This window comes from Cetorhinus maximus, chromosome 26, assembly GCF_964194155.1.
Source record: "Cetorhinus maximus chromosome 26, sCetMax3.hap1.1, whole genome shotgun sequence".
In the NCBI taxonomy this organism is placed as follows: Eukaryota; Metazoa; Chordata; class Chondrichthyes; order Lamniformes; family Cetorhinidae; genus Cetorhinus; species Cetorhinus maximus.
In genome coordinates, this window is record NC_135904.1 from 28973734 (window position 1) to 28997655 (window position 23922).

Genomic DNA, 23922 nt, shown 5'->3' on the forward strand with positions numbered 1-23922 from the left:
ACTCTGTCCTTAATTTCACATAGTACTTTGATTTCATATTAAGTATTTAGGTAAATAGCTAAACACGGCAATTTGGGAAACAGGGAAATCGAATTGTTGGGGAAATAGGAATTTAACTGCAGTACGTGATGGGAAACTGGGAGTCACTGAATTAATGCATTATGGGATTAATGCAACTGGTGGGAGAGTGTAATTACAGCATGACAAGTTTACATAGACAGTTCCTATTATAAACATGGACACAGCAATTTACAATGGGAAAATCCTCAATGAATACTTTGCGTCGGTCTTCACAATGGAAAAGGATGACGCAGGTTTAGACATCAGGTGAAGGACTTTGAAATATTAAAGGAAATTAACATAGAGAGGAGGTACCAGCGGACTTAGTGGCTTTAAAAGTGGATAAATCTGCAGGCCCGGATGAGATGTATCCCAGGCTATTGAGGGAGGGAAGGGCAGAGATATCAGGGGCCTTGGCAGTAATTTTCAAATCCTCTCTGGCCACAGGTGAGGTGCCAGAGGACTGGAGGATTGCTAATGTTGTCCCATTATTAAAAAAGGGAGTAAGGGATAGATCAGGAAATTACAGGCCAGTCAGTCTAACCTCAGTGGTGGGGAAGTTACTAGAAAGAATTCTGAAGGACAGAATATATCTGCATTTGAAGAGATATGGATTAATCTGGGATAGTCAGCATGGATTTGTTAAGGGAAAGTTGTATTTGACAAATTTGTTCGAATTTTTTGAGGAGGTAACCAGGAATGTTGATGAGGGTAATGCATTTGATATGATCTACATGGACTTTAGCAAAGCTTTTGATAAGGCCCCTCATGACAGCCTGGTCAAGAAAGTAAGAGCCCATAGGATCCAAGGCAAAGTGGCACGTTGGATCCAAAATTGGCTGAGAGGCAGGAAGCATGGGGTGATGGTACAGGGATGTTTCTGTGACTGGAAGTCTGTTTCCAGTGGGGTTCTGCAGTGCTGGGTCCTTGCTGTTTGTGGTGTACATAAATGATTTGGACTTAAATATAGGGGGTATGATCAAGAAGTTCGTGGATGACACGCAAATTGGTAGGGTGATATATAGTGAGGAGGTTAGCCATAAACTGCAGGAGGATATCAATGGGCTGGTCAGGTGGGCAGAGCAGTGGCAAATGGAATTCAACCCAGAAAAGTGAGGTAATGCACTTGGGGAGGGCTAACAAGGCAAGGGATTACACTATGAATGGCAGGACCCTGGAAAGTACTGAAGATCAGAGGGACCCTGGTGTGCATATCCACAGATCCCTGAAGGTAACAGGGCGAGTAGGTAAGGCGGTTAAGAAGGCAAATGGGATACTTGCCTTCATTAGCCGAGGCATAGAATACAAGAGCAGGGAGGTAATGCTGGAAATGTATAAAACACTGATTAGGTCACAACTGGAGTACTGCGTGCGGTTCTGGTTACCACATTATAGGAAGGATGTGATTGCACTGGAGAGGGTGCAGAGGAGATTTACCAGGATGCTGCCTGGGCTGGAGGGTCTGAGCTATGAGGAAAGATTGGATAGGCTGGAGTTGTTTTCCCTGGAGCAGCAAAGGTTGAGAGGGGACCTGATGGAGATGTTTGAGATTATGAGGGGCATAGGTAAGGTCGATAGGAAGGCACTTTTTCCATTAAAAGAGAGGTCAATAACTAGGGGGCATAGACTTAAGGTAAGAGGTAGAAGGCTAAGAGGGGAGTTGAGGGGAACTTTTTTCATGCAGAGGGTGGTGGGAGTCTGGAACTCACTGCTTGAAAGGGCGGTTGAATCAAAAACTCTCGTAACATTTAAGAAATAATTAGATATTCACTTGTGTTGCCATAGCCTCCAGGGCTATGGGCCAAGCGCTGGAAAATGGGATTAGTGTAGTCAGGTCTTTGTTGACCGGCATGGACACAATGGGCTGAATGGCCTCCTTCTGTGCTGTGAACGTCTATGAGTCTGAGTTATGAAAGGCACTATATATATGCAAGTCTTTCTTCTTATTCATCCTAATGAATCTGCTCTGTGTTCTCCATGGCTTCAATGTCATTTCTATAAAGGAGTGCCCAAGTGTACACACTGCCCTATTCACTCTTGTACTCTTTAGCCCTATCTATAAAACTCACAAAGAGTTTTGGCAAGACTGCGCAGCATGACCAATATGCGTTATGTCCTAGTTTATTTTTTTAAAAATTTTTCAATATAAAAATACTCATTTTATGCAGTTAGCACAGACACAGACAAGAATTGGGATTTGGTGTAGGTTATGCACACTTTTTTCATATGAAGGCAGAGTGTTAGAGTTCTGTTAGGTCATCGTTGAAATAGAGCAGAATAGATTGGCGATAGTCATCAAGCTCCATCTGCAGGTTGTAGAAGATCTCATCCTCATCCACAATGCCACTCTCCTCCAGTGTACTGTCCATTTTCAACGGCACTCCGTTGTATTTCCATGTGTAGCTAGCTGTGTGAGCATTATACTCCGGGTACTGCTCGAGTATGTCATTAACAGTTTCCTCTCTGCACACCTCGATCACATGTTCTTGGCCTGTTAACGTGTTGATAATGCGAATGTCTCTCGTTTTTTTCTGTTAACTACCCAACCTCATATCTTGAATCTTTCCACCACGGTGTACCGAAGGCATTACGCCAATCACTCTTCGGAACGAGGGGTGGGACATGAGCAAAGCGGCCATTGGGTGTGTGGTGCAATTGGTGAGTTGGTCAATCTTGATGTGCATATCTTTATGCTTCTCATCAAACCAGTGGCTGATGTCTTGTCCTGCTGCCTCTAAAATGGGTTTCAGCAGAATATCACCTTTAAACTGTTCGGCCAGGGGGGTCAGGTCATAGACTTTTCCCAGGTAGGAGACCCACAGGTCATCCATGGTGTTGTGGACAGCCACCTCCCAGCTGCTGTAGTAGTTTATGAGTCACTGTTTGCAGATGACACCATGTTGGCATCACATACTGAAGTTCACTTGCAATAGTGTGTAGATCGGTTCTCCAGGGCCTGCGAGGGGTTTGGACTAACAATCAGCGTCAGGAAGACCAAGTTATGGGCCAGGGTCTAGAGACTCTACCTCCCACCAACATTGACAACCTCACTCTGGAGGTTATCAACAGCTTCACATCAGCTTCCAACAGCTTTGAACAATTACCAGCAACCTGCCAAAATCAACACCAGGATTGCCAAGGCCGCAGCTGTCATGTCAAAGTTGTGAAGTCGAGTGTGGACCAACAGCAAACTAATCAAAAATACAAAACTCAGTGTGTACCAGGCTTGTGTGTTCAGCAGCCTTCCTTACAGTAGAGGCACGGACAACTTATGCGAGCCAAGAACAGAGGCTGAACAGCTTCCACCTTCACTAGCTCAGACGAATACCGGTCATCTCCTGGCAAGACAATGTGCCAAATATGGAAGGACACTGGAATCCAGGGATCCCAAGCATGTTTTCCCTCTTCAATCAGCAGGGACTCCGCCCTTAAGAAGGTGGTGGTGAGCCAAATGGATTACAGCTGCAACCACAAAGGCATCCACTATAGCGACCTTTTTAATGGCACAAGACCAACAGGGTCACCCATGTCTGTGATACAAGAATGTCTGCAAGTGAGACCTCATGTTTTTTTTTTGTTCATTCAGGGGATGTGGGCCTCACTGGCTAGGCCAGCATTTATTGCCCATCCCTGGTTGCCCTTAAGAAGGTGGTGGTGAGCTGCCTTCTTGACCTGCTGCAGTCCATGCAGTGTAGGTAGAACTACAGTGCTGTTAGGGAGGGAGTTCCAGGATTTTGAGCGACAGTGAGGGAACGGTGATATATTTCCAAGTCAGGGTGGTGAGTGACTTGGAGGGGAACTTCCAGGTGGTGGTGTTCCCACCTATCTGCAGCCCTTGTCCTTCTAGATGATAGTGGTCATTGGTTTGGAAGGTGCTGTCTAAGGAGCCTTGGTGAATTGTTGACCAGGGTCGGAGTCGATGCATGGGAAGTCTTGCTGCTGACCGGAGTGCCTAGAGACAAGCAGCCAATAAGGACATGGAAAAAGCAGAAGACAAAAGAAGTAATCACATGGTGTAAAAGAGAGCCCACTGGAAGGAAAAACATCAGTCGACTTTGGGCCAATGCTAGTCTTCTGTGCCAGCTGTGGAAGGGACCGACGCTCATGGATTGGCCTCTACAGTCACAACAGATGATGCTCAATACAATATAACATACACCCCGGCCACAGTCCACTGTCTCCTGAGACGGACAGATGCCAATAAAATAAAACTCACAGTAGATAACTTAAGTCTTAAACTATGTACCATCAAAATACAGTAACTGTTAATCCCTAGGATTGAGCAGTATTTGTGTGTGTGAGAATTGGGGAAACAATTGAAGCATATACTATGAGTCCTTCATCTCCCACATCCTTGTAAATCCAAGTAGAAGTCTTGAAGATTGTAATAATACAAGTAACATTTTAAAAATCAGGACATTATTGAAAATGACTGGCAAGATCAGGATGTCCTGATTAAATCGGGACAATTGAAAGGCTATGGATTCTAACTTGAATTATAGTTAATATAGAATTTACATACCACTGGGAAGTAAATACTCCATAAAAGGTTGTGTTTTTCCAATCTTCTTTTCCAGGAGAGAGAACAAACATGTCCTGAATAACATTAAATGGGAAGCCATCATCAGGAAGTGAGCAGAAGAGCTGAGCTTTAAGGAATGTCGTCCACCTTTTCTGGAGCACGCGTTCTCCTCCTATATCACCCTGAGGAAACATTATAATCAGGATTATTATTGATAACAGGGTTAGAGGAGGCACAGTAAGCACTATGCAAGAGATCTTATAAGAATCACAGAATCTTTACAGTGCAAAAGGAGGCCATTCGGCCCATGAAGTCTGCACTGTCTCTCTGAAAGAGCTTTCCACCTCGTCCCACTCCCCTGCCTTATCCCCGTAGCCTTGCATGTTCTTTCTTTTCAGATAGCAATCCAATTCCCTTTTGAATATCTCCATTGAACCTGACTCCACCACTCTCTCAGGAAGTCCATTCCAGACTTAACCATGTTCTGGATGAAATTTTTTTTCCTCACATCACTTTTATTCCTTTTGCCAATTATTTTGAATCTGTGCCCTCTAGTTCTTGATGTTCTCTTGAGTGGGGGCAGTTTCTCACTATTTGCCCTGTCCATACCCCTCAGGATCTTGAATACCTCCATCAAGTCTCCTCTCAACCTTCTTTTCTCCTAGGAAAACAGTCCCAACCTCTCCAATCTATCCTCATAGCTACAGTTCTTCATCCCTGGAATCATTCTTGTGAATCTCCTCTGTACTCTCTCCAATACCTTCATATCCTTCAGATTATAACACTGTTAATCATTATAAAATAGCCTGTAACTCAAAGCTTCAGAGACAACAATACCCTCAGACATTTTGTGCAGCACAATCTTCAAAATTTTTTAAGGCTAAACGTAACTCTCATAGGACACATCTTCACAGAACCACAGAGTTGTTACAGTGAGGAGGAGGCCATTCGGCCCATCATATCTGCACCAGTTCTCCAAATGAGCAATTCACTTAATGCCATCCCCCCGTCTTCTCCCCGTAACCCTGCACGTTCTTCCTTTCCGGATAACAGTCTAATTCCCTTTTCAATGCTTCAACTGAATCCGCCTCCACCACACTCTCAGGCTGTGCATCCCATACCTTAACCACTCGCTGTGTGAAAAAACTTTTTCTCCAAGGAAAACAGTTCTAACTTCTTCAAAATATCTTCATAACTGAAGATCCTCTACCCAGGAACCATTCTTATGACTATTTTCTGCAATCTCTTCAACCCTTTTACATCCTTTCTAAAGTGCGGTACCCAAAACTGGACACAATACTCCAGCTGAGGCCGAACTAGTGTCTTATACAAGTTAAACATGACCTCCTTGCTCTTGTACTCTATGCTCCTATTAATAAAGCCTAGAATACTATATGCTTTTTAGCCACTCTCTCAACCTGCTCTACCACCTTATACATATGCAATCAGGTCCCTCTGCTCTTGCAACCCCTTTAGAGTTGTACCCTTTATTTTATATTGTCTCTCCACGTTCTTCCTACCAAAGTGAAGCGCTGCACATTGTGCCTCATTGAACTTCATTTGCCACCTGTTCCACCAACTTGTCTACGTCCTTTTGAAGTTCTACACTTTCCTCCTCACAGCTCACGATTCTTCCAAGTTTTATTTCGTCCGCAAATTTTGAAAGTGTGCCTCGTCCTTCAATATTCAATCTTCTCTCAATATTCAGGACCCCATTTGCAGTCTAACCCCATTAGGACCAGTTTACTCAAGGACTGGTTTACTCCAGTCATGTACACCAGGACTCCCATAACTCGTATACTCCAGTGGTGTACGCCACTGGTTTACTCCGGTACTTGAAAGAAACTATTTGAGGCAATATGTTTGCACAAAGTATATGCACAATGAAACAAGAAAGTGAGGAAAATACAAGTGACATTTTGCCTGTATCAAAGCTTCAACTCAGGTTGCCATTTTATTCACTAAAATCAGGAAATAATGCAGCCAAAGGTTTAATGTTTCCTTCAGCAGCTCAGAACATATCAATGGCAATTTGTCATCGACTGCTTCCTGTTATTATCACATCAATGCATAATAATGTCCCACATTTAAGAGTGAACTTTATAACAGCACTATTATCTTGCTTGATAATGTCGTTGAAAATGTTGGAGACTATTGAGACATAGAGTGGCTGATTCACAGGAGTGAAGGGCTTTGAATAGATGATCTGGCAAAAAGTTGAGCTCTTCGTGCATTCTGTTTCCAGCTGTGCTTCATGTACAGTCCCACAATTAAGGGAACATTACAAATCTGTCACCTTAACAATTGCATTGACTATTTAAAGACCACAGCAATTGAAAAAATCAAAGCTGGCAGAAAATTGAGACAATTTGATCAAATCTTCCTGTCCAAATCATTGAATGTCACAGAAATTCCTCAGTAATTTCCAGTCCTTCTCTGCTCGCGCAAGATATTCAGAGACGAGGGTGGGATGGATTTTAGCTGGGAGCAGTTGCCGAGCGGAAGGGGAATGGGGGCGAGTGTGAAACGGGCGCAAGGAGGGAGCGGACGAGTGGCCACTGGTTAAAACCGAGTGGCCCGTAGGCTTCACTAGTGGCTGGCACATCACTGGCAGGGAAGGGGTTTCAGCAAAGTCTCACACAGGTGGGGGGAGTGGGGGAGGGGGGGGGGAGGTTGTTGGGCGGTGAAGGAAAAGCCCAGGGTAGCAGAGTCATAGAGGTCTACAGCACAGAAAAGGGCCCTTCAGCCCATCGAGTCTGCGCCGGTCAAACAAGTGCCTAACTATTCTAATCCCATTTTCCAGAACTAGGCCCATTGCCTTGTATGCCATGGCATCGCAAGTGATAGAGAGGTAAAGAACTTATCCTTTGCTGCTGCTATTCTGTCCCAAGGTGCCTTCTAACCTTAATGTACTGAGCAGTCTACATCTCCAATCTGGTCCTGTTCCACAAGGTGCCTGTAGGACAGTGGCAGATGTGGCAGCTCAGTCACATCCAAAAGGAGTAAGCCCAGCAACAAAAAGCAGAATCAGGACAAGGATAATCTATAACTCAGTTAACATGCAGCATCCTGCAGGTTACCACTGACCAGAAATGAAACTGCAACAGCCATATAAATACGGTAGTATAAGAGGTCAGAGGCTGGGAATTCTGCGGCAAGTAACTCACCGCCCGAATCCCAAGAGCCTGTCCACCATCTACAAGGCACAAGTCAGGAGTGTGATGGAATACTCTCCCCTTGCTTGGATAAGTGCAACTCCAATAACACTCAAGAAGCTTGACAACATCCAAGACAAAGCAGCCCGCTTGATCGGTACCCCATACACCACCTGAAACATTCATTCCCCCCACCACCACCACACAGTGGCTGCAATTTGTACCATCTATAAGATGCACTGCAGCAACTCGCCAAGGCCCCTTCGACAGCACCTTCCAAACCCCCGATCTCTACCACCTAGAAAGGACAAGGGCAGCAGATGCATGGGAACACCTGCAAGTTTCCCTCCAAGTAGCACACCATCCTGACTTGGAACTATATCATCGTTCCTTCACTATCGCTGGGATAAAATCCTGGAACTCCCTCCCTAACATTACTGTGCGGCTGTACCTTTGCCACATGGACTGCAGTGGTCCAAGCGGCAGCTCACGGCCACCTCAAGGATATTTAGGGAATGGGCAACAAGTCTTGGCCTTGCCGACGATGCGCACATCCCAAAAATGAATTAAAAAAACACTGCACACAACCTGAATAAATCAACTATAGGACAATGAATACAAGTTGCTTACATTGAATCCAAGCTTCCTTTTTCTAAGGTTTAATTTGAATTAAATTGGAAGAAAGTCACTGACAGAGGCCTCATAGGAAGTATATGAGTCTGCAAACAATGCTGAAAATGTAAACCCAGAACGTCAATTCAATTTAAAGGGGAGGTCAAGAGGCTGACCAAGCTTTTGCTCGTCTGATCTAATATCTCCTTATGCAGCTTGACGTCTATTCTGTTCTGTAATGCTCTTATGAATTCATGCACCACGGAATGTTTTATGACGTTATAGGTTCTGTGTAAGTTGTTGCTGTTGGAACTGTGAAAGGCAAATTCAGCACTTACACACACAGCGTTTTCCAAAATTATGGAATGCAGCAAATGGTGCAGGTTGAGAGAATAATACTCCCAATAGAAGGTACATTTTAGAGAGAAAAAAAACACAAACGCAAACCTCCTGTCTCAGAGGACGTTTCAAATTTCAGCTCCATGAAGGAAACCATTCAACTGAAAGTAGCAAACACCCCCAAAGGGCACCCTACAGACCGACAGGCTTTCTCATCCTGTACTGATTTTTGGGAAACATGGCATCTGCAGTCTGAAACATTGGCACGCTACATTGTTATGAAGCCGCTCTTTGGCACGGCGCAGGCTTTACTAGGGGTCTGCATTTTCACCCACTTGTTTTAAATCCTTACTGACATTGAGTCGTCACTGGGGGGGATGGGGACAACAATCTCGTTTCAGTCCTTCAATGTCAACACCCACCATCCAGCAAAGAAACGGAATAAAATGACTGCATAAAGTTCAATGATTAGTAAATGGACAGGGGACGATTTCAAAACAGCATTATTCCTTTGAGGGCCTGGGAAAGCACTGTGCGGCTCCACAAAAGACGGCTTAATGCTACCTGATTTGGCCTCCTCAGTCTTTAGAGTAACCTGCACCGAGTGGGGTTAGGTCATGGCAGGCATCGTACTCAGGTGCTTAAATGGCCATTGGGGTCCCTACTGCCATAACACCAACTGTACCAGACTCCTCCTGCCTGATCTAGGTAGGTACTCCACATCGAGCAGTGTTCAAATCCCCGCAGAGCGACCCCTATGGGGGAGTTACCATGCAAACTGGTTCAATGGGCTGAATTATATGAGGGGGGTGGGGGAGTATTACTCACCACCGACCCCCCCACCCCCCCGCCCCCCCCCACCCCACCCCAAACTCCCACCCCACCCCCACCCCGGCAGAAAAGTTGGTCACGAGCCAACCGACTTTAAAAAAAGGCAGCCCGCAGAGATAATACTCTCAGGGCGGCCTTAGCAAGCTGAGAATGGGACTTTGGCCCCCTTTTTCTTTTTGTTTGTTCATGGGATGTGGGCCTCCCTGGCTAGGCCAGCGTTTATTGCCCACCCCTAACTGCTTTCCAGAAGGTGGGGGTGAGCTGCCTTCTCAAACCCCTGAAGTCCATGTGGTGTAGGTACACCCACAGTGCTGTAAGGGAAGGAGTTCCACGATTTTAACCTAGCGATAGTGAAGGAAGGGCGATATATTTCCAAGTCAGGATGGTGACTTGGAGGGGAACTTGCAGATGGTGGTGTTCCCATGTGTCTGCTGCCTTGTCCCAGGTGGTAGAGGTTACTGGTTTAGAGACTGCGGGTTTGAAAGCTGCTGCTGAAGGAGACTTGGTAAGTTGCTACGGGTTGCTTTGTCCTGAAAGCTGTTGAGCTTCTTGACTCTTGTGGGAGCTGCGCTCATCCAAGGAAATGGAGAACATTCCATCAAACACCTGACTTGTGTCTTGTGGGTGGTGGACAGGCTTCGGTGAGTCAAGAGGTGAGTTACTCTCTGCAGAACTTTCAGCCTCTGACCTGCTTTTGTAGCCACAGTATTTAAGTGGCTGGTCCAGTTCAGTTTCTGGCCAATGGTAACCTCCAGGATGTTGATAGTGGGGGATTCAGTGATGGTAATGCTGTTGAATGTCAAGGAGAGATGGTTAGATACTCTCTTGTTGGAGATGGTCATTGCCTGGTATTTTTGTGGTGTGAATGTTACTTGCCAATTATCAGCCCAAGCCTGAATATTGTCTGGGTCTTGCTGCATATGGACATGGACTGCTTCAACATTTCAGAATTCACGAATGGTGCTGAACGTTGTGCAATCATCAGCTTCCTCACTTCGGGCCTTATGATGGAAGGAAGGTCATTGATTAGATAGCTGAAGATGGCTGAGCCTAGGACACTACCCTGAGGAACCTCCTGCGGCAAAGACCTGGGACTGAGATGATCGACCTTCAACAACCACAACCATCTTCCCTTGTGCTAGGTATGACTCCAACCAGTGGAGGGTTTTCCCTGTGATTCCCATTGACTCCAGTTTTGCTAGGGCTCCTTGATGCTACACTCTGTCAAATGCTGCCTTGATGTCAAGGGCAGTGACTCTCACCTCCCCTTTTAAGTTCAGCTCTTTTGCCCATGTTTGGACCAAGGCTATAATGAGGTCAGGAGCTGAGTGGCCCTGACAGAACCCAAACTGAGCTGAGCAGGTTATTGCTGAGTAAGTGCCAATCTGATGATTGGCTGGCAGTTGAGTAGTACCAGCAGTGCGAAGGTTCAGTAGTGGCTACTGCTGGGACTATAAGCAGTCCTGAGGAGAAGGAACATGGATACCAGACTGAAAGATGAGGCTGGGGTTTTTGGATGGGGAGGGATCAGGTCCCTAGGGGGGGCTGGGGGGGGGGGGTTGTGGGTTTTAGAGGCCAATAGGGAGGCACAATGGGCTGTAACATCGTGGGTGGGGTTGGGTGCCTCTATATGCACCCTCCAGAGTAGGTACCCACCACGGCACCCATCCCTCCTTCTTGCCTTTTCACCAGAGTTGGCAAAAAAGCAGCCTGCCTACTCTCCACCGCTCTCCACCGCCCACCATATTATGGAGGCAGAGACAGAATTAGACCCTAAACTAGCCCTTAATTGGCCAGTTAATGGCCTCTATAGGCCTGAGGGCAGGCAGTCTGGCAGATGTCTTACCTGCCCATGCACCGTACTATGGGGGGCAGCTTGGAGGTGGGCAGGAAAGCGATGGGTTACAGCCACTCATCCTATTTTACGCGCAACTCCCTGCCTCAAACTCACCCGGTGCGGGGACTGTAAAATTCAGCTCTATATGTTACATATTCCATCTAAAGAGAGTAATATTTTTATTTACTTCAGGACATTCAAAATAAATCATTCATTAAACAGTATTTAAATAGAGCATTATTAATGTGAAGTTACATGTTTCTTGTCAAAGGACAAATGCTGACTTCTGTGCTGAAAAATAGAAATGATTATTTTTAAGCTGCTCCTTAAAATCTTCCTCTTGACCAAGCCTTAGGTCATCCATCCTAAAATTTCCGTTCATGGCTCGGTGTCAAATCCTGTTTAATAATGCTCTTATGAAGGGTATTGGAATATTTTATTACTGAAGAAGGAGTGATATAAATATGATTTGTTGTTGTTGAAGCTGCTCACAGTGACGGCCTCCGGCTACATTTTAATGATCGCCACAGACTGGAAGCCTTGCTAGTGTCTGAATTATTAATGTATCAGTACCATTATGTGCATAAGAACTGCTTCACTTTGGAATTGTTCACCAGGGCTGGGTTACTCCAGAACGGTACACCAGGACTGGGTTACTCCAGAACGGTACACCAGGACTGGGTTGCTCCAGAACGGTACACCAGGACTGGATTGCTCCAGAACGGTACACCAGGGCTGGGTTACTCCAGAACGGTACACCAGGACTGGGTTGCTCCAGAACGGTACACCAGGACTGGGTTGCTCCAGAACGGTACACCAGGACTGGGTTGCTCCAGAACAGTACACCAGGGCTGGGTTACTCCAGAACGGTACACCAGGGCTGGGTTGTTCCAGAACGGTACACCAGGACTGGGTTGCTCCAGAATGGTACACCAGGACTGGGTTTCTCCAGAATGGTACATCTGGACTGGGTTGCTCCAGAATGGTACACCTGGACTGGGTTACTCCAGAACGGTACACCAGAACTGGGTTACTCCAGAACGGTACACCAGAACTGGGTTACTCCAGAACGGTACACCAGGACTGGGTTACTCCAGAATGGTACACCAGGACTGGGTTGTTCCAGAACGGTACACCAGGACTGGGTTGTTCCAGAACGGTACACCAGGACTGGGTTGTTCCAGAACGGTACACCAGGACTGGGTTGCTCCAGAATGGTACACCAGGACTGGGTTGCTCCAGAACGGTACATCTGGACTGGGTTGCTCCAGAATGGTACACCTGGACTGGGTTACTCCAGAACAGTACACCAGGATTGGGTTACTCCAGAACGGTACACCAGGATTGGGTTACTCCAGAACGGTACACCAGGACTGGGTTGCTCCAGAACGGTACACCAGGACTGGGTTACTCCAGAATGGTACACCAGGACTGGGTTACTCCAGAATGGTACACAGGACTGGGTTACTCCAGAATGGTACACCAGGACTGGGTTACTCCAGAACGGTACACCAGGACTGGATTACTCCAGAACGGTACACCAGGACTGGGTTACTCCAGAATTGTACACCAGCATTGTATTATTTCAGAATTGTAAATCAGGACTGGTTTACTCCAGAATTGTAAATCTAGATTGGTTTATTCCAGAATTTGAAATCTGGGTTGGTTTACACCAGAATTGTACAACAGTATTGGATTACTCCAGAATTAAACACGGAAGTGGTTGATTCCAGAAATGCCCAGGAGGTCTGCTTTATCCCAGGAATGTATTAAACCTCCTGGCTGGAAGTCACCTGCCCAGCTAGTGGAATGGAGGATCAGGTTTTATATGGGGAACAGGGTCTGTCAGATGCTGATAAACAGAGCCTGGGAACAGTCCTCAGCTGTTGGTCCTGTTCTTCTTGAAGTCTGAACGACTGCCTCTCACTCGAGAATTTGATACCTGGAAAGACCATCACGGGGCGAACACTTTAATATCTAGACTAATTCTGAAACGTTTACAAATATCTTTACTGGAATATCTCCAAGTATTTCCTGGGTACGCTGCAGCAGTTTCCCATGGGGAATGCACAACTCTCTATTAATTTTCTTTGACATTTCCTTTTACAATACAATTTATTGCTTAATAGGCAAGGATCAAAAGGTACACATTTCCCTTTTCACGGTTGGAAAGTACACATTTATATAGAGCGGTTTAATTACTTTTAACAAAAATAAATGAATTGTGCTCTCCACTAGTTGCTGGACTGGGAACCTTGAAAATGCAGCTAAATTAGGTTTGCAATCTTGGAAGTAACCACATCATTACAGCGACGCTGGGCTCAAAGTACGCAATGGCTTGTTGCATTTCCTCACAGGGGTAAAGGCAGCTATCCAACGTCCTTTCTGTTTGGATACAGATGATTACACATTCTTAGAACTATTATTGGTGTAAACAGCACCCTGCAGTGGTCTGCCACTATTTGCAAATAGTCACTGAATCATCACAGAAGAAGGCTCTTTGGCCCATCATTTGTACCTGTGCCAATTTTAGTTCCAGATCAGTCAAATTTACTATACTCCAAATCCATTTCCCTTGGTCTTTCCCAGAATCTTTCAATATTTTTCCTTCAATTATGAAAAGATAATTAGCTGTTGCAAAATGAAAATTAGAGCTAAGTTATACAATTCAATCCTGTCCTTTTAACTAAATATTCTAAGCATTGTCTGAATGACTTATTTTGAGAATTGTTTTTGATCGGGAATTATTGAGGGTTTTTTTTTTAAGAGGATCTGCCATAAAAACTCCTAAATTGCACATGGAGCTCTTCAATAGATTTTTAGACTAGAACATTTGATTCTCATAGAACTCAGAAGTTAAATAGATGTCAGGTCACGACAAATCCAAAAGTCTCAACTCTTTGGACATTTTGTTTTACCTGTTTAGCACTTGTTATAAGCAGGGATATCCATCACAGGAAAAAACGGTGCACGATTTTCAGACCTTCTCCCTCATATCTTTCACTGCTACATCGATGACTGTGTGGGTGCTGCTTCCTGCTCTCATCCTGAACTAGAAAATTTCATCAACTTTGCTTCCAACTTCTAACCCTCCCTCATCCTCACGTGGTCCACCTTCCTTTCCCTTCCTCAGCTTCTCTATTTCCAATTCTGGGGATAGGCTGTCCACCAATGTCTACAAGATCACCAACTCCTACAAATAGTTGATTATACATTCTTCCCAGAACCCCCGCCCTCCTTCCCTCCCTCCGCCAACATTTCCCGTAAGAAGTCTATTCCATTCCTCCATTTCTATTGCATCTGTTCTGTCAATGCCACATCACACTTTCATGGGCCTTCCCTCTTCCTCAGTCAAGAATTTCCCTCCACTACAGTTGACAGGGCCTTTGACCACGTCTCTCCTCTTTCCTGTGCTTCTACTCTCAGCCCTACCCCTTCATCCTAGAACCACGACAGGGTTCTCTTGACCTCACCTCCCACCACACCAGCTGCCGCATTTAACAGATGATTGTCATTTCTACCACTTCCGGCACAATGCCACGACCAAACACATCCTCCAATCCCTTCCCTTTCAGCATTCCGATGGGAGCCTGTTCGTTCTTCCATCGCCTCCAGCACCTGTTCTCCTTCCCCCAGCATCTTTCCGTTTCACATCTTTCCTTCTCACTGTCCATAAGATCATAAGACGTAGGAGCAGAGGTAGGCCATTCAGCCCATCGAGTCTGCTCTGCCATTCAATCAGATCATGGCTGATCTGATAATCCTCAACTCCACTTTCCTGCCTTTTCCCCATAACCCTTGCTTCCCTTACTGATTAAAAATCTGTCTATCTCCAGGACCCACAATAATCCTTCAGGAGGAAACAGCAATCTACCCATACTTTTTCCAACTTTGTATACTCTGTTTGCTGCTCACAAAGCCTTTACATCGAGTCCAAAGAAAGACTAAGTGATCACTTCGCTGAGCATCCCATTCAGCCCACAAGTGCAACCCTGAGCCTCCGGTCGCTTGTCATTTTAATTCTCCATCCCACTCAATGCAGGTTTGAGGGATAAAACCTCATCTTTCTACTCGGTTCAGTCTTCTGGACTCAAGATGGAGCTAACAATTTTAGATCTCAACTATCGCTCCCATTCTCTTTTGGGCAGCAGATGGTAGCAACGGGGGATAACTTTGCCCGAGACACTGAGAGTTGAAGAGACTTGTGAGCTGGTGGGGAGCCCCTATCAGTGCACAGCTGGCAGGCTGGTCCGCACCCCCGGGTTCTACCTGCCTTTCTTCCACCATATTCTGGGAGCCTTTTCCTCTTATCCAGGTTTTCCATGCCTCCCTCCTCCTTGGCTTTTCTGCTGCAATCTTTTGTTTCAAATAAAAACAGAAAATGCTGGAAATACTCAGCAGGTCAGGCAGCTGACGTTCCCACGTTCCATCTTTTGTTGCCGTGCTTGTCTCATTATCACCCGTCGCTGCTTCCCAGCATCATCCCATTTGTCATTTAAATTCTCCTTCCCTCGATCTTAACACAGGCTTCTCCCTTTTTTCTAAACTGCCCCCCACCACCCGTCCTGCCTTTTCCCTGGCTCTGTACCTGCTCATCTCCAACATCTTCCAGTTCTAGTGAAAGGTCATAGACCTGAAACAACGGCCTGGGTTTTAACCCTGGGCTCACTCTTCCCAGGGTGTTCTGAGGTGGGGGAGAGCAGGTCTCCTGGATGTTAAGCATTTTTAACTGCAGGGTTCCTGTCAATTTTCCAGTTGGTTTCCCGCTCACAAGCTGCCTGATTGACAGGCTGAAGGTCTGTCAGGGGAGAAGCCTGCTTCACAAGGCCGCAGATGGGGTGTTCGAGATCATTGGGGTGGGGGTGGGGGGTGTGGAGTATCTTGATGGCAGGGTGGGGGAGTCTGGTGGTGGGCCGTGGGCGGGAGGATGGAGAAGGCAGGAGACAGATTGCTGGGGTTGGGTTGCTGGGTATCTTATTGAACCTGGCAAAAATGCTTTCATTCCTCCTGACCCACAAGCCTTGCTGTAAGAGCACTTACCTCATGGATTCAAACCCTCCCACCTCTGTTCACCTGTCGGGTTTTCCGAGGTCTGGGAAACCCGTCTGGTGTGGGTTAAAAATATAATGACTGATTAGAAAGCAGCAAGCAGCCTCATAATAATACTTAAATGAACAACTTACCTCCCACGGGCAGATTGGATGTCCCATTCTCAACGCACCTCCATTAAAACCATTAGTGGGCGGATTCTCAGCAGATCAGGCTCCTGTTTCAGATTTTAACCTCTGACACGACTTCAACCCACTAATTTTGGGGAATTAAGGTTAACGGTCTTTCTCTCCCCACAGGTACTTCCTGACCTGCTGGATGTTTTCCAGCCTTTATTTCACTATTTTCAATAGCCAGCAAAGTGAAAACAGTATCGTCAAACCAGTCTTAACAACTCAACAACCTGTCCTTCCAGTTCACCTTGGGCTACACACTATCACCAGCTTTAAGTGTAGGTTACAAAAGTTGAAAACACTAATCCCAATGACAGATTACAGTCTAAAACTCAGTTTGTACAAGGAGCGGACAGCAAACAAGAGCTATACTGTAATAGAATGGTGCATAGCTAATACTCGTGGGTCAGAATTTTAAGGCCCCATCATGGTGGGAACGGGGCTGTAAAACGCAGCGAGACATTCTAAAGTCCACTGACTTCGGCAGGACCGTAAAATCCCACTGTCGTAAAATTCTACCCGTGGTGGATATTCTTTGATAGATGACTTTTATGTTCCCCGTGATGATAACCAAGGATTAATATCACAAGCCTAATACCATAGACACCTCTACACTAGACACTGAGCATTTGAAGATATCACCGTCGCTTCAGCCTAACAGGCATCCTCCCTTCAGCGCCTCGGGTAATGCTCATAATTAATGCTTTCCTACAGCCAACGTTGTATATAATGGTGTACTACTTTATAAGGATTAACATCGACTGGTATTAGCATCAGGCTGTCAAATCTACTTGTAATTCTAATCCCCATCAGTAAGCGATACCCTTCACGAATGATAATAGCTCATCTCCTTAGGCTGAATTTGACTGTGGGTCTCCAAACACAATTGGTACTCAACAAGATCCCCTTTTTATCCAGTTGCATCAACTAGTGCTATCAAAACACACAGTTCAGACGGAAGGGCTGTTAGAATTATTAGAGGCTGTCTACAAATGGCACATTTTACCAGCTGTATGCAAATATGATCCAAATCTGTTTGTCTAAATATAGAAGCGTCTTTGACAATGAGCTATATTTTCAAAGTCAACTCACCTGCTGTTCCCCTTTATGTAATAAATCCTAAATGTGCCATTTTGTTGTATTTTATTCATAAGTTCTCGGAGTAGAGTGCAAGTAGAATATTGCTCGTCACCTATTATATATCAGCGGTAAATCACACACTTGACATGGCTACCAGACTTCCCAGAATCCAATCTTATAGGAACAAAAATTAGGAGCAGGAGTAGGCCATTTGGCCCATCAAGCCTGCTCCACCATTTAATAAGGTCTTGGCTGATCTGATTATGGCCTCAACGTCTGGAGTTCATTTAATCTACCCACCTGGCAAGAAGCTGACTTGATCAATTTGGCTGACCCCTTTGCACTCCGACCTAGTTAACTGCCCATTGATTTCAGGGTGGACAGCAGGCTGATGACCCAAACCCATCCCTCTCCCAGCCAGAGGCTTTAAACAGCTGTGATCCGCTTTCCGAACCTTCTGATTTACTTAGTTTGTGCCAGGGGTTGTTCCTCTGGGTCCCTGACCACAGCTTTCTGCCACCTGGGATTTCACTCCTGCCCACCAGCCGGTTCAGTGGGTTTGACCGGGAGAGGCCAACAAGCTCCCGGCAAATGAGGCCTGCCCATTAAAACTCGCTGGGCCTCCCTCACCGAGGAGAGCATCCAGATCCACTGCCTGCCTCAGAATCTCCTTACCCATCCCAGCCCAAATTCAAATCAACCCCCAAAACTCAGTGAACAATTTCTGACTCTAGCTCATTCCTGCCAGAGCCTCAGACCTGTGTAACTCCCTACCCCCATCCTTCAGTTCTTTCTCACTCTGATAATCGTTAGGTTTCTAAAACCCAAGCATCACTGATTCACTAGTTCCTGATTTGCTGCTTCCTCCCGTTCAAATCTGCATTATGTGTCATCATTTTGGTTTCTCAATAAGGGAAAGATCACAAAAAAGTACAATTGAAATTTGTGAAGCACAACCTCATTCCATATGTAAATACTACACTGACTAGACCTAATCTCAAACACTAACGGAGAAATGAATTGCTTAGATGTCTATGAATGTGTGCACTTGGATTGAGAGGTCAGACATATAGAATGAAAAGGGACAACCTTCCCAACACACGTACTCTACAAAATGAATTTAAACTCCTGAAGGACTACAGGATGGTACCAGGGCTTAGAGAATTAAATAATGAGATCAGGGTGCATAAACTTGGCTTGAGCTAAGGAGATTGAGGGACGATCTGACTGTAGTGTTTAAAAGGATAGAAGGGTTTGGTAGGGTAGATACAGAGAAACTACTTTCTCTTCTGGGAGAATCTTAAAAATGGAGGTAGGCCATTCAGAATGGTAGTAGAAATCTGGAGCTCCCTCATGCAAAACGGCTGTGGATGGTAGGACAACTGGAGCTCTTCCAGACTGAAAACCATTTTTGTTATGTAAGGGTAGCAAGGGAAATGGAGCTAAGGTGAGTAAATGGACTGGAGGTACAGATTAGCCATGATCTAGCTGAATGATGGAACAGACTCAAGAAGCTAAATAGCCTCCTCTGGTTCCTATTTTCTTAGCTGGGTGACCAACAGATGACTCTTGCACAAGGGGTGACATTTCTCCACAGACTTTCTAGCGAACCTGTGGTAAAAGTGCAGTTGACGCTATTCCACCGAGTTCCCTGGAGTGATGCACACAGGCCAATGATTTTCTGACAAGCCCTCCCTGCGGGCAAGGCTCCACAGTAGGAGTGTGCGTTCAGTGAACCTGCCCGTTTATGTTTTTATTATCCCACTTGACAATCTTCATCAGTCAAATGAGATTAAAACAAAGTCACTGCTAGAGTGCCAAGTAATGGAAATACACATAATTCACTACTCAAAATGATAAATGTACTAGGGATCAGCTAATATAATCTTATATTAAAAATCTAACATTCTGTTCCACACAAAGGTATTCTGCATTTTTCTTTTATGTCATATAGGGAGAGTTTTTTTTGTAACCTAAGTCAAGGTGGAAAGAAATCCTGCCTTTATTGAAGGCGCAGTAGCAGTCACCTTGGGCTGGATTTTCATTCTCGGGGTGGGTCGCGGGAGTCAGGAAAACTCCCGGCTTGGCCCACCTGCCTCGGGAGGAAATGCTAAGAAGGTCTGGACTTTTGTTTCGGGGGTGTATTTAAGACCGAGATAGATAGGTTCTTGATTGGTAAGGGGATCAAAGGTTACGGGGAGAAGGCAGGAGAATGGGGTTGAGAAACTTATCAGCCATGATTGAATGGTGGAGCGGACTCGATGGGCTGAATGGACTAATTTCTGCTCCTATGTCTTATGGTCTTATGGGTGGGGGGCGCAGGTATGGACTGCAGTCGGGCCAGACGACACAGGAAAGGTTTGGAGGCAGCCGCAGGGGCAGCTGTGACAGGCTGTTTAAAAGGCCTCCCTCAGTGCTGTGGGACTTCAGCCCAGTTATAATTAAAAACACAAAGGCCCTCCAGCCCTTACCCCTCACATCCCCTCACCCCCTACAACACTGCCCCATCCATGCCACCTCATGCCCTCCACCCAACCCCTATGGTCCTTCATGTCCCCATGCCAGGGTATGTCCCCCATCCAACCCCTAGGGTCCCTCATGCACCATGCCAAGGTACACTCCTCAACCAACCACTTTGGCCCCTCATGCTTTCCATGCTATGGTATGTCCCCCAATCACCTTCTATGGCCCCTCATGCCCCCAATGCAAAGTTTTGGCACTTTCATGCCTATCCACCCCTTTATACTGTATAGGACCAATGAACCCTATAGTGACAGTAGGATGTATAAAAAAAGCTTTAATAAGTCATTCATTGATAACTGCCCACTTTATTAAAAAAAGAACACCTTTTTACTACAGGCTAATAAACGTTTCAATCGTCCAGACCATTTGAAGTGTCAATAGCTGAAAATGCAAGCACTTGAAATCTCTTAATCTTGTATAAATAAACATTATGCAATTGACAGAAGAGATCAGAGAGTCAGAGCTAGGAAGAGGCAGAGGGGGACTAGGACATGCCTTTCCCTGCAACAGTGCTGGTCAGGTCAGGAATTCAGGATGTGGGCTCACCACTCAAAACAGCTGGCACCTAGTCCTGTTAAAAATCGGAAACTCTGTCACACACACATTTGTCCCTCTCTCTCTCTGACCGGGAATGGGGTCAGGAATCCCAGAATTGGGTCCCGCTTGCCATTTTAAAGGTCTGCAGGGTTTTGTGACCGCAAAAATGCAGCTTGTTTTCTTAGTCCATATTTCCATTTGTTAATGTTTCCTTTTTTAAAAAAGACTTGCACTTATAAAACGCTTTTCATGGCCATGGATGTCTCAAAGTGCTTTATAGTCAATGAAATACTTTCATAGTGTAGTCATTATTGTAATATAGGAAATGTGACAGCCAATTTGTTCACAGCAAGCTCCCAGAACGGCAATGTGATAATGATCAGATAATCTATTTTTGTAATGTTGATTGAGGGATAAATATCGATCTGGACACAGGGATAACTCCCCTACTCTTCTTCCAAAATAATGCCACAGGGCCTTTCACACCCACCAAAGCAAGCTGATGGGGCCTCAGTTTAACATTTCATCTGAATGATAGCACTTCTGACAATGCAGCACACTTGCAGTACTGTACCGGAGCAACAGCCTTGATTTTTGTACTCTAGCCCTGTAGTGGGATTTGAACCTGGAACTTTGTGACTCAGAGATGAAAGTGCTACCAACTGGACCACAGGTTCATTTTCAGGATGTGGGTGTCACGGTCAGGACTGAAATTTGTTGCCTAGTTGCCCAGAGTTTGAAACAACAGGATAACTTGTTACAAAAACAGAAAGCGCTGGAAAAACTCAGCAGGTCTGGCAGCATCTGCAGTGAGAGAAACAGAGTTAACGTTTCGAGCCCAATATGATTCTTCTTTGGAAACTCAAGACGTTAACTCTGTTTCTCTCTCCACAGATGCTGAGTTTTTCCAGCGCTTTCTGTTTTCATTTCAGATTTCCAGCATCGGCAGTATTTTGCTTTTAGGGTGGCTATTGCTAGGCCACTTCAGAGGACAGTTAATCGTCAACCACGTTGGTGCAGGACTGGAGTCACAGGTAGGCCGGACCAGTAAAGACTACAGGCTTTCTTTTGTGAAGAAGAACCAGTTGGGTTTTGATTATATCTTCATATTTTTACTGACGACTTTTTAATTCTAGGTTTCAAATTCTCAAACTGCAGTGGTGGGATTAGAATTGAAGTTCTCTGGATGATTAGACCACAATGCTACCATTCCCAGCTACAGTTATGTCTCAACCCAACAGTTAAAGTAGGGAAAGAGAAAATCCTACAAAGGTTGCCTTATTGTCTAAAATTCCCAAAGCTTTCATAAGGAGCACAAGGTCAGTATGTTTTGCATTACATAAAGTAAACTTTGAACCAATTGCTAGAAACAGGAAGGCTTCCTCCCCTCCAAGGTTTTTAACTTACCGTGCAGACTTGGGCTATCCGTGATACAATCGTGTTCTCAAAAAAGTCAAATTCTTTGCCAGTTTCGCTGAAGAAGAAATAGACTTTTCCGTCGTCCGTGCTGGGATTCTTTGCAGAGGATCTCTCCCAAATAAACTCTGAACCTACAAACACTGGATCTGTAAAACAAGGAATAGACAGTTTAAAAATACGTCTAGCTCCGTGGAGTTAAATGCAAACCATCGGTGCCCCTGGCCATGGAATGCAAGGTTGCAAGCGATGCTAACATTTGACTGGTGGTGTTCACCGACAAAGCTAATTGAACGAGACTTTTCTTTATACAGCGATTTTGGATTGCTTTAAACGCTGAATAGCAAATGCTGTGTGGAATCAGAAAGTTAAGGGCCTGGCTTTTACACTACTGAGCTGAGCAGCGCATGATGTTCCGCCCACTAAAATAATCAGGCATAAAATTCCTGCATTAACTCAAGGTTATTGGAGTTCTCCTTGCGGTGAAAATCTGTCTCAGCTAATACCGAGCCTGGCACAAGAATCCATGTTATACAGAGAAGTAAATGTACACAGTGAATACCTGTACTCAATAAAGTGTCCTTCTGTCCGGACAGTAACAAAATGGTTAAAAGGCAAGACTTCAGTTGCCATTAACGTTTTACTTCATCTCGGCCAGGCCCAGTAAAACATTGCCAGTGATAAGAGAAGTCCAAATGGAAAGTTTATTGATACTTTTAGTGCAGCTATGTCACCAAGAAAGAAATGCCAGAATATTCACTGCCTGTGATCAGGACCTGCTGTCTCGTAAATCTCATGAAGTGCATTTGGATATTTGCCTCAGGGTCCAAACTAGAGTCTGTTGAGCTAAGTGACTGTTCCACTATCAAGATGCTCTGGTTGTCTGCAGCTACATTAAGCAGCCACCTCTTACATAACCCTGTTATTTTCATGTACATCCACTTTCAAACATTTCTATTGCTTGTCCAGAGGAAGTTTAGTGCATTATAGCCCTGTAAAGTTAATGCTGCAATATATTAATTGATAAAAAATCTGGAGAGTCATACTTGATGGGTTAAAATTACATAGAATAACAGAGGTAAATGCTTAACATGCTTTTTTGTGGACACATAACCCACTCGTTTGGTAAATGCATCAGTTCAGAAGATTGTGCATCTGACTTTCTATTATTAGTTGTGCTCGCACTGCCTAAGCATGTCATACCTTAACATACTCGACCTCAGTTATACTGAACCTTGAGTGTTATTCTGAGATTCAAAGGCAACTTGGTATTCAGTACCAGGGTGGGAAGAGCTTGGCAGAATAGGAGAATTTGGCAGGACACATGGATTTGTCAGGAACGAAGTGTTTGGTAGGACGGGAGAGTTTGGTGGAAGGGGAGAGTTTGGTGGAGGGGGAGAGTTTGGTGGAGGGGGAGAGTTTGGTGGAGGGGGAGAGTTTGGTGGAGGGGGAGAGTTTGGTGGAGGGGAGAATTTGGTGGAGGGGGAGAGTTTGGTGGAGGGGGAAGAGTTTGGTGGGCGGGAGAGTTTGGTAGGGGAGAGAGTTTGGTGGAGGGGGAAGAGTTTGGTGGGGGGGCAGAGTTTGGTAAGGGGAGAGAGATTGGTAGGGCAGGACAATTTGGTGGGGGGAAGAGTTTGGTGGGGGGGAGAGTTTGGTGGGGGGGAGAGTTTGGTGGAGGGGGAGAGTTTGGTAGGGGGAAGAGTTTGGTGGAGGGGGAGAGTTTGGTGGGGGGAAGAGTTTGGTGGGGGGGAGAATTTGGTGGGGGGAAGAGTTTGGTGGGGGGGAGAG

The 23922-nt window shown here is 45.4% G+C and overlaps 1 protein-coding gene and 1 pseudogene across 9 annotated transcripts in view; both read right to left on the reverse strand.

Annotated features, from left to right (window-relative positions):
• The window catches only part of sema4ba (sema domain, immunoglobulin domain (Ig), transmembrane domain (TM) and short cytoplasmic domain, (semaphorin) 4Ba), a 382578-nt gene that overhangs the window by 34326 nt on the left and 324330 nt on the right, over positions 1 to 23922 (reverse strand). For all 9 annotated transcript variants that reach the window (XM_078530416.1, XM_078530415.1, XM_078530413.1 and 6 more), the window contains 2 exons: positions 22126 to 22283; positions 4583 to 4764 (listed from right to left, as the gene is read on the reverse strand). In XM_078530416.1, coding sequence (XP_078386542.1) covers positions 4583 to 4764; positions 22126 to 22283 — 340 coding nt within the window. The remainder of the gene's footprint in view (positions 1 to 4582; positions 4765 to 22125; positions 22284 to 23922) is intronic.
• LOC144668141 (cytochrome b5 domain-containing protein 1 pseudogene) lies at positions 2301 to 2936 on the reverse strand (annotated as a pseudogene).